The sequence below is a fragment of the Carassius gibelio genome, chromosome B16, assembly GCF_023724105.1.
Source record: "Carassius gibelio isolate Cgi1373 ecotype wild population from Czech Republic chromosome B16, carGib1.2-hapl.c, whole genome shotgun sequence".
Classification (NCBI taxonomy): Eukaryota; Metazoa; Chordata; class Actinopteri; order Cypriniformes; family Cyprinidae; genus Carassius; species Carassius gibelio.
Window position 1 is genome coordinate 27,353,135 of NC_068411.1, and position 12,079 is coordinate 27,365,213.

Here is a 12,079-nt window from a genome sequence, read left to right on the forward strand (position 1 = left end):
GGTGCTCTGAGGGGTCGGCAACAGCTGTTTGGTCATCTCAGATCTTTGTAAGGGTTGAATCCAGACTTTAATATAACGGTATCTGCATTTGTCTTATAGAAATAGGGCTAATATTTATATTACGTCTTAGTTTGCTTGTGTTATATTGGGGTTTAATGTTACACAATGTAATATAATTACATTTCTTGGAGGTGGATTAGTCCCTTTGTGCTTGTGACATTACATTACTCAAATTCAAGTTCAAGTTCAAGTTCAAGTTGAGCTTTATTGTCATTCCTCTACAAGTGTGGACATACAGTGGTGCTACATAAATACAGACATACAACAATGAAGTAAAAAACTAACCTGCAGATTTTGACTAAGTATACTTATATAAATGTTTACCTATACATAAAAAAATCTATATGAGTGATTCACATAATACTGTACATGTGCAAAGAGAAACATCGTAAGACTAACAGTGCAGGGTGATCTGTAGTGCATGGGCATTACAGTTATGGGCTAGTCCTGCCTCTCATTTATTTCCTCCCTCTAGAGGTGTTACCCAAATTTTTCACATATTTGTCATGGTAGTCCATTTCGACAGGTTTTTCTCTGCCTTACACAATGTGACATGTTGTCTCTGACAGTTTTAGCCATGTAGGTCATCCCGAGAAGGGAACTATTTTCAGGACACTGGCATTCTTTTAAATTAAGTATTTTTTTTAAATATATTTTTTTAAAGAAATGAATTGAATTAAGAGATTCTAGGTCTTATTCTTGTTGAGAAGCATTTAATGTATTTCTGGCCCTCATATTTGTATTCCAAAAAATATAGAAAATTACATGAATCACGTAAATGATACCATATTTTCTATTAAAAAAAGTCATGGTTTGCCTCACTTTATATGGTAACACTTTAGAATAAGGTTCCATTAGTTAATGTTAGTTAACTACTTTCGTTAACATGAACTAAGCAAGAACTATCCTTCTACAGCATTTATAAGTCTTAGTTCATGTTAATTTCAACATTTACTAATGCATTATTTAAATCAAAAGTTGTGCTTGTTAACATTAGTTAATGCACTGTGAATTACCATGAACTAACAATGAATAACTGTATTTTCATTAACTAACATTAACGAAGATGAATAAATACAGTAATAAATGTATTATTCATTGTTTGTTCATGTTAATTAATACATTAACTAACATTAACTAATGGAACCTTATTCTAAAGTGTTACCCTTTATATTACTGTAGATCGTTTCTCTCATAAAACAGTTTTTATTAAATTTTTAGCTTCTTCAATCTTACCTCTATATTTAAAGGGTTAGTTCAGTCAGAAAATGAAAATTAGCCCATTATATACACTCAAGGCATCCTAGGTATATGACTTCTGTCTTTCAGATGACTTTATATAAAACAATTATAAATATTTATATTAAAAAAAAAAAAAATCTTTTTGTACTTCTAATTTGTGACTAATTTGTGTTTCTCTCTCCTACACACTTCGGCATTTGTTACTTCTCATTGGCGCTTAATTAAAACCAACTGGTTTTGACTTCCAAGCTGTGTTATTTTAGTATCACTAAGTGACCATTATATAATTTCTATTTTCATTTGAATTTTTAGTAGGTTTTGTTTTTTTATGTCTTTATTCATTTTTATTTCACTTTAAGTATTTATTTTAATATACAATGTTAACTAAATTAAAATGAGAAATATTGCCTTTGCAACTGTTATACTATATTTAGATTTAAAATAAAAAAGTAATATACCTAATATTAAAATCTATAGTTACACATGTATGTTCCTGTTTCCTTATTTGGTCCTTCCTTTGCCTGAATTCATCATGTGTATTCGTTCCCAGTTGTGAGTCATTAATTCATTAATTTGCTCCCGGGAGTGCCCTGTGTTTGACATTGTGCTGTGTGATAAATCTACACATTTTAGAGTGGCCTTTTATTTATTGTGGCCAGCCTAAGGCACATATGTGCAATAATCATATGTCTAATCATTATCTTGATATGCCACACCTGTGAGGTGGATGGATTATCTCGGCAAAGGAGAAGTGCTCACTAACACAGATTGGACCGATTCATGAACAATTTTCGAAATAGGCCTTTTTTGTATTTAGAAAAAGTCTTAGATCTTTGAGCCTAAGTCATGAAAAATTGGGGGCAAAAACAAAAGTGTTGCGTTTATAATTTTGTTCAGTGTACAGTATATGCTTGTGCCCTTTCCATGTAGTGAATGCACGTTATTGAATGATATTTTGTTTTCTTTTAGAATTTAAAACTGCTCAGGTAATTTCAGTGGTAGGCTATGATACATATTTGTGTATTAAACTCCTCATAACTTGCAAACTCCCTGTGATAGCACACAAATATTACTGCCCGTTTTCACTCATTGTCAGCCTCCGCTTTTCTGCAACAGACTAAAGCCCCTGCATGTATTCAGCCCACCTTATATTCAGCTAATAAAATAAATATGCTGTAATTTTCTGGAGTTATTTTATGATTGTTTGGGCAGTCCCAAGCTATAGCTTAAATTTATAAAAAATACAGTTGGCTTTAGATTAATTTTAATCTATGCACACAAACACACAAAAAAAAGAATAATGTAATCTTTATCTAATTCTGACTGGGTTTGGCAAGACAGTCATTTAGGTGGGCTCGACCCATGCCAGGAACCTGCCCTGCTTTGTAGTATTTTTGCTGATGACATTAATTTCTTAAAATGTGGCAGGTACTGTATGTAATAACTCAAATCATATTGTGTACATATTACCTAAATACACATGTATGCTAAGTTGTATGCGATATATATAATTAGCATAGCGTCACACAAGATATGTAACATAAGCAAAACGTTTGAACAATGCATTACCGAAGGAAAGACAACTGAAAGCTGTGTGGTAGCTTTCATTGGTTTAAACATATAACAATCAGCCTTAATGCATAGAGTAATGATAAATTGAGCAAGTAACATTTAAAATACAGAAAAACAAATGTGTTTGTAATCTGCATCCAACCATCTCAGCTCTAACAGCTTTTATATAGAAGCCCAAATCACAATCTGGATGATAATCAACAATACAACGCCAGCCAGGACAATACCAATGCTGGTGTGATTCAGGTTACGTGCCATTTTGGAGTTCTTCTCTGCTAATTCTCGCTGTCCTAAGAAGTTGGCATCTCGAGTCTGTGAAAACAATTGTGAAATATATCATGTCAACCATTTTTTTTCTCAGAAATTGCTAGTAATTTTGGAAGATAATAGAATTGTGATAAATAAACTTGCCCCAAAAAATGCCAGAATTTTAAGAGAAACAAAACTAAACATAAAGATATATAAAGAAGTTGTCTCGGCTGGATGCTGCAGGTGGCGGATAGTTCTTTTCTCACAGCAGCTGGAATAATTAAATTTATCATTTTGATGGTGGATTGTAATACACAAATGTATATGTGTTTATGAAACACAAGTGACTGAAATTACATTACATTCCAGTTTTAAATGTGCATCTGATTACATATAGCCTGGGATTACACAAGATTTGTATTGTTAAGTTCTAAGGAAAAATCATTTACACAGAAATTTATGTTACAATGTATGAACAATGTTTTCTGGAAGTATTCCTGAGCCCATGTTGTGATTTCCATTACAGTAACATTACTGTATGTGATGCAGTGCCATCTAAGGGCCCGAAGATCCCTGAAAGATCACGGGCATCCAGTATGTTTTTCCGGCCTTGACCCCTACGCACAGGTATTGTTCCAGATTCACAGAATCTTTGGAAGATAATGTGCACTGTAGATGATGATAACTTCAAACTCTTTGCAATTTTTCTTTGAGAAACTCCTTTCTGATATTGCTCCACTATTTTTCGCCGCAGCATTGGGGGAATTGGTGATCCTCTGCCCTTCTTGACTTTGAGAGGCTCTTTTTATACCCAATCATGTTGCCAATTGACCTTATAAGTTACAAATTGGTCCTCCAGCTGTTCCTTATATGTACAGTACATTTAACTTTTCCGGCCTCTTATTGCTAACTGTCCAAACTTTTTTGGAATGTGTATCTCTCATGAAATCCAAAATAAGCCAGTATTTGGCATGACATTTAAAAAAGTCTCACTTTCAACATTTGATATGTAATCTATATTCTATTATGAATAAAATATAAGTATGAGATTTGTAAATTATTCCATTCCATTTTTACTCACAATTTGTACAGTGTCCCAACTTTTTTGGAATTGGGTTTGTATATTAAAAAAACAACAACAACAAAAAAAACATTATTTTAAATTGTGTATAAATTAATCATTAATTTTAAATGCATTTTTTTCTGTATTTTTGATCAAATGAATACTGACTCAATTAGCATAAGACACTTTCATAATGTTGTATAATTATCAAAAATGACAATATAATAAAGTCTTTTCATGTCACCAGCCTATACTTAAAGTATTAAAATTACATAATAGAGCTGTAGGTGTCACTTAGGCTTCATTTTTTAATTTCATGAAAGAGTAAACTGTGTACCATACATAAATATAAGGGAATTGCATAGGCCTACTGATTACCATTATTAAAATGAGACAAACCGCAGATCCAGATCTCTCCACAAATGTTAGTTCGTCTGTACCATGTAATTTTCTGATTTATGGATATGAATGAAAAATTACCGCTACACTTCTCATTATTATCCAATGAAATTTGAACTTCTTGTGCCAGATCATGATTGGTTGGTATAGCCTATTATACATGACAAACGGGCAATGCATAATTATGTAATATTCTAAAATAATTAAATCGACACACTAGCCTTGATTAAGAGAGTGAATGACGTGACATACAGCCAAGTATGGTGACCCATACTCAGAATTTGTGCTCTGCATTTAACCCATCCAAAGTGTGCACACACACACACACACTGTGAACAGCCCAGGGAGCAGTTGGGGGTTCAGTGCCTTGCTCAAGAGCACCTAAGTCAGGTATTGCCAGCCCGAGACTCAAACCCACAATCTTAGGGTTAAGAGTCAAACTCTCTAACCGCTAAACCATGACTAAGTTTTTTTTTCTTCTGTTAAACCAAACACACTCACTGAAAAGTTTCCGAGCAGACTGTGGAATATCCCTCAGTCAAGCAAAACACGCACGCAACTAGCAACGCCTCAGATTGAGAGATATGTAAAAAATAAACAGGAATTTTCTGACTATTGAGCGATTGATTGCTGTTTTGTACACATTGTCATGTTAATTTTAATTAAAATACGTTATGTTTTATTGACCACAATATCATTGCTATTTATCTGTGAGTGGCACTTTTGTACAATTTTGAAAAAGGGCAGGGGATGAGCCCCCAAGGCCCCCCATTCTGCGAGTGCCTGATAAAGCTGGCAATCATTTACAGGAAATAAACAGGAAATCAGCAACTGTTCACATACTTGTTCAGTTAGGGAGGTTACAGGAAAGATCTTTTTATAATGCCTACATATTAGCGTGACCACAAATACAGCTTAAGCTTTAACAAGCCTCTCACCTATTTAGCAGTCAACTGTATCTCCTATATCTAGTTATTAAAATTATAAATTAAGTACGTTCACTAGAATTTTTTGGGCAGCATGTGATCAATATAGGGGATTAACATTTTTTTTTTGATGAGTAAGTAATATACAAAATATATACTTGATACATGCACACACACACACACACACACACACACATGTGTAATATGTGTAATAAAATAAAATATACCAAATATATCAAATAAAAGAGTGTACCAATCATAAAACATATTTTGATTTGTTTTGTTTAAAAATATGTATATTTCCATCTAGAAATAAATGTCAGTGCAAAATGATCCATCCATTTATTCTCCAAACCAAAATGCAGAAAAATATAATTTTTGACCAACCGTTGATAGAGGCTGTATGATTACAACACCTGTTATACAATGTTATACAATTTTATACTTAATGATTATACAAAATAAATTATTATAATTTTTTTAAAACTAATATACTTACAGAGATGGAGTAAATCAGCGCAGCAACGCCCAGAGGAAAGCAGCAGCACAGCATGGTGAAGATGGAATAGGCCAGGTAATCTGGCACTGGATTGGCCAGTGGAGCGGCGGTCACAAAAACAACAGGCTGTACAGTGACCGCAGGCTGTCCTGGATATGGCCCCTGGGTGTACGGGCCCTGGTTGACCGGCTGATTCAGAGAGGTGGGAGGATATCCAGCAGGATTGTGCTGGTATGCTGGTGGTGGCGCTGCTGGCATCCCTGATTTCTTAGATGAATTGTAGGCTTCTGGAGGCTGACTGGAAAACTGACTGAGATCCATTGTTCGGTTTATTGGATTTTGATTGTAACTTGCTTTGCCTTGTGATCCGCAGCAGACTGGTTCAGTCTTTTGTGTGCTGATGAAAGTAGCCAGCGAATGGGGGCTGAGTTGTAGGGGAGGAGTTACAAAAAATTTAAATAGTGTGACTGTAGGCATCAACTTGTAGTTTTAAGTTTACTTGTTTATTACTGATGAAATACCTGAAAGTCGAGAGGATTATTTCACAACACCCCACCATTGTTTTGGGAATCTTCTTTTTTTTAAATCTTCTTCCTCATTTCTCCTACTTATCACATAATGGGTTATAAACTTAACCTCCCTATTTTTTTTTAAAGTGTTCTTAATTAATTGAAAAACAACTGTTTGAAGAATGAAATGGTTTTGGCATTTTGAATTCATTATACATCAAACACAGTAAAGAACACCTTCTTAATATCTCTCACGACTGTATGAATAGGAATCAGAATCATCAGGGTTTAAGCACTTTAAGGCATTAAGGCATTTAAGCACATAATGACTTGACATATTTTTAGCAAGCCTCTAACCTCCCCAAATTATTGAAAAAAAAAAAAAAAACATAATTTTATTTAGAAATATGATGATTTGTAACATTTATGACTGTTATAGCACCACCTATCGTTTGGGTTGGGTTGAGTTTGCAAAAATATAGTTTTTTAAAATAATGTCAAATATTGAAAGAAAATTTTGATTGACAGTATTGGTTCAGGCAAAGTTGTTCAGAATGAGGAGATTGATCGTACGATGTGAAGATCCAGTGCATGCATGAATATAGTCAATTCAATTCAGGTTTATTTGTATAGTGCTTTTCCTGATACAAATGCAAAGCAGCTTCACAGGAAATTAAAGTTTCTACATGATATTTTGCTTATCAGAGGTGAGTATGTCAAGGTGATGTCCTTACGGCAGAAATGTACAGAAAAAAAAGAGAAAAGTTAATTAATGACGTGTATTCAAACAAATGGTAAACACTATTGATGGCAATGATTATATGTTGCGATCAAACTTATAATAAAAGTTCATAGTTAGGTGTGTTGGTTCAGGGTTGCCATCATCTGAGGTGCTCTGAGGGGTCGGCAACAGCTGTTCGGTCATCTCAGATCTTTGTAAGGGTTGAATCCAGACTTTAATATAACGGTGTCTACATTAGTCTAATAAAAATAGGTTTAGAGTTTACTTGTATTACAGTATATTGTGGTTTAGAGTTACACAACGTAATATAATTAAATTGCTTGGTTGTGGCTTAGTCCCATTACATTACTCATGATATATTTATGTTTTTTTTTTTTTTTTTTTTTTTTACGATTACAGTTATGGGAAGGAAAGGAAGGAATAGAGGAAGGAAACATTTTAACACCTACATTTTTAACACATTCATCATGTTAGTAGTCCATTTTTACAGATTTTTCTTACGCAATGTGCCATGTTGTATCTGACAGTTTTAACTATGTAGGTCTTCCTGAGAAAGGCAGGCGCATAAATTTCATCAAACAGTTGTGGGAAACAATAAACATAAAATTTCTCAAGAGCAATTTTTGAAGGGAACACAAATAAACAGCTAAAATTGTACTTATAAGGATATGTATACACAGAGGAAGGCCATACTACTATTAGTGCAGCAGGAAGACCAAATTAGACAACGTCAAGCTGTTGTAGTTCATCCGTGACAGTGCTTGTGTCCGTTGTAGATATTATCCATCACAGTGTTGCCAAGTCCTCGGATTTCCTGTGGAATTGGTCACTTTCATCTTGAAGCTACTCCAATAATGTGTATTTTGGTTTTTTAGTGTATTTAGTTTTGTTGTGAACACCTGGCAACATTATTATTATTAACATAGCAGACTCATAGAAAAATACATTGGCATCATGTATTGTGTGTAGCCTAGGACCTACAGTAGGTGATGTCAAAGAGCAAAGCATGGCTTTTGGACAAAAGCACTGTGAGGCAAGGGAAGTGGAGACTAAAGATCTTTCTAAACTTAAAATGCAACATTTGAGAAAAAGTCTAAGTTTGCCTAACGTTATTTTACTGTGGCTTGTTTAACATTTCTCTCGTACATTTTTTTATTAAACGTTTGGCTTCTTCAGTCTTACCTCTATCTTTAAAGGGTTAGTTCACTCAGACCATGATTTACCCTCAAGGCATCCTAGGTGTATATGACTTTCTTCTTTCAGACGATAATATATAATATAAAAAATTATAAATATTTATATTAAAAATGTCTTTACAAATTTTAGTTTAGTACTTCTAATTTGCGACTAATTTGTTTTGCTCTCTCATCCGCACTCATCGGTGCTTAATTAAAACCAACTGGCTATGATTTCCAAGCTGTGTTATTTTATTATCACTGAGTGACTATTATATAATTTCTATTTTCATTTGAATTTTTAGTAGTTTTATGTCTTTATTAGTGCTGTCAATACATCCAAAATTTGAGATTTGTTTAAATAATATATGTGTTTGTACTGTGTATATTTATTATGTATATATAATTACACACACAATATATATTTTGAAAATATTTCCATGTATATATTATATTCACAACATTTATATTATATACATATATTTAATATGTGAATGTATTTTCAATAGCTATTAATTGCTTGACAGCACTAGTCTTTTTTTTAATAATATATACATACAACGTTTATTAAATTACAATGAGAAATATTGCTTTGGAAACTATATATGAAATAAAAATAAGATTTTTTTAGATCTTATTATATTTCAGTTAATATTTATTTTATTTCAAATATAACATTTAAGTATACTGGTTATTCATAATGTTTTTTGTGTGATACTGCTCTCCACTGTTTGAGCAGTGGCTTTATACAGGGCCGGGTGATTCGTATGGTATTGCACTGGCGGTGTGCTCTGTATAAGTGCTGGCACAGTAATAAGAACGTTTTTCTAAGAGTGCCTTGCTCATTTGAGGCTTGTGCTGTGGGTTTTCTCCTCTGGGTCTTTTACGAGTGGCAGATTGAGGCAGTGTAAGCAGGCCTCTTTGAATCTAGAGAGAACAATAAATTTTTGTGGTTTTATTAAAACATTATTTAAAAAGATGTTTTAATTGTTCACTGTAAATTCTAATCAGGAAACCTTACTCAAAAAAGCATGGAAACTGATTGCCTTTGAAAAAAAAAAAAAAAAAAAAAAAACTAAAGTAATGATATAATATTTTGTATTTACAAAGTTTAATTTAGAATTGTAAGTTTTCAGTAGTTTTTACATGCAAGTATCTCAGAATCACTATTTTCAACAACTAAATGATTAAGTGCAAAATACTAGTTAAAACAACACATTTAAGTTGAGCTATAATGTAACATTTCCTGCAACTTAAACTTTCTTAAAAAGGTAGTTCCACTAGTGTTGTAGATTAGAGACACAAAGATTACACATAGAAATAAAGAGGTATATGCATTTCTATACATCTATTTGAGGCCAATTCAAAAGCAGCATTTCCTCTGTATTACTTTAGTAAGTGTTACTGCACTAAACCACATAAGTTTCTGGGCCTGGGAACATTTCAAGTGTGTTGTTCTCTATGCAGGGTCTTGGATTTAATTAAAAATATCTTAATTTGTGTTCCCAAGATCATTTTTGGGTGAACTATCCCTTTAAGATGGCAATTTAATCGAATGTGTAGCCTTTACTTGAAAACATTTTTTTTTTCAATTTAAAGCTGAGTGAAATCTATAAAGCAGTTCAACAGTAAAAATATTAATTCTTAAAAATCTGTTGCTGTTGATGGGGTCTCCAGTGCCACACGATTTTGCCAGTACTTTTGCTCACTCTGGATAAGTACAGCTTTTAGAGAGTGGGAAGGGTTGTACCACTAATTCGCACAGCAGTCTGGACTATCCGATGTAGTCTTCTGAGGTCAGATTTTTGAGGTCAGCTGAGTTGAAACAGAGAGTTATTGAAGTGCAGAGAACGGATTTAGTGATGGCAGAGTATAAATGTTTCAGCAGTTCCTGTGGCAAGTTGAACTTCCTCATTCGGCAATGGAAGTGCAGCTTCTGTTGGGCTTTTTTAACAATGTTACTCAATGTGAATGTCCCACTTCAGGTCCTGAGAGATTGAGGAAGGTACTATTTTCAGGAAAGTGGCAATCTGACAACATTTCATTAATAAAGTTTTAATTTTTTTATTTTTTTATTTTAAAGAAATAAAATGGGTAAGGAGATTCTAGGTATAATTCTACTAACCCTTCTATTTATGTTGAAAATGCTAAATGTTCCTCCACATTTGGTTAGGAAGTGCTTGAATCACATAAATAAATACCATATTTTCATTTGAAAAATGGCAACATTTGAGGAAAAAGTTAGTTTGCCTAACTTTATTTTACCATGGTTTGTTTTACTTTTCTCTCATAAAACATTTATTAAACATTTCGCTGCTTCAATCTTACCAGACAGACAGTCAGACAGTTACTGATGTGCAGAGGACGGATTCAATGATGGCAGAGTAGAACTGTTTCAGCAGCTCCTGTGGCAGGTTGAACTTCCTCACTTGGTGAAAATACAACTTCTACTGGGACTTTTTACCATGTGACACAATGTGAATGTCCCACTTCAGGTCCTGAAAGATGGTGACGATGGGGATGATTTATCTCAACTGCTCTGTGTACCCATAAATACACATAAACTAGACTGTCCAGGTATAGACAGGCTCTAAAAACTGCCATATCGACAAATACACACAAAATAACCAAAACAATCCAAGGTTTTAGTTTTGTAGCACAGTGGCTACATTAACAAATAACGAGACACCACCCAGTCTAAATATGTGAAATATGTGAATATGTTATTTGGAAAATAATTGTTGAATAAAGTCGCTATTTTTGTTTTCTTTGCACAAAAAAAGTATTCTTGTAGCTTTGTGCAGTTGAACCACTGATGTCACATCAACTGTTTTAATGATGTCCTCACTACGACTCTGGGTCTGGCATTGCAGCCTCTATGGATGTTCATAAAGCTCTCGCATTTTCATAAAAAATATCATCACTTGTGTTCTGAAGATGAATGATGGTCTAAGAGCAGGTCTGGACACCCCTGCCTTGCATCAAAATAAATTGTTTTTGGAAGGCTAATGCATTCATAATCTGTCAGTTTATAGTAATACCACATATTTTATATTTATTGTATTAATAAACCTAATCTTATTATATCTGTCTTTTTTTGTTAATTTCCATAACCCTAAAACTCAGTGGCCAGTGAGAGAATAATGTTTTAATACAAGGTTTTGTTGAGTGCAGTTGTTCTTACCTGTGTAGTGGGCACCAAGATGGTTTAATTATTTGTCCAAGCACTCTTCTTCAGTATGCAAACATCTTCATAAGTTTTGCAGTGTGGATCCATTTTGGCAAAGATTGTTGATTCTAATGGGCCTATGGTAATTCTGTATGTCTCAAATTCTGCACAAATCTGTAAACACATGAAGTGCAATTTGTTACAAAAAAAAAAGAAAAAAAAAAGATTAACAGCAAAAACCATGTCAATTATCACAATATTAAATGATGTATTTGTGTGCGTGATGAATAGTGACATGTTTACCATGCTAAACATGGACAAAGTTTCAAAAATTAAGTTGTACGTTTGAAGGAGTATTTCTGTTCCAAAAATACTCCTTCTGGTTTGTCACAAGTTTCGGAAAGTTTTTTTCGAGTATGGCTCTGTGTGACGTTAGATGGAGCGGAATTTCCTTATATGGGTCCTGAGGGCACT

The 12,079-nt window shown here is 33.5% G+C and overlaps 1 protein-coding gene across 1 annotated transcript; it reads right to left on the minus strand.

Annotated features, from left to right (window-relative positions):
* Positions 1–245: 245 nt before the first annotated feature.
* Positions 246–11,771, minus strand: LOC127974655 (interferon-induced transmembrane protein 2-like). The gene is made up of 3 exons (XM_052578091.1): positions 11,621–11,771; positions 6,011–6,434; positions 246–3,186 (listed from the first exon to the last, which is right to left on the minus strand). Exons 2-3 carry the CDS (start codon positions 6,329–6,331, stop codon positions 3,037–3,039), a joined length of 471 nt encoding a protein of 156 aa, XP_052434051.1. The 5' UTR covers positions 6,332–6,434; positions 11,621–11,771; the 3' UTR covers positions 246–3,036.
* Between the last annotated feature and the right edge of the window lie 308 nt (positions 11,772–12,079).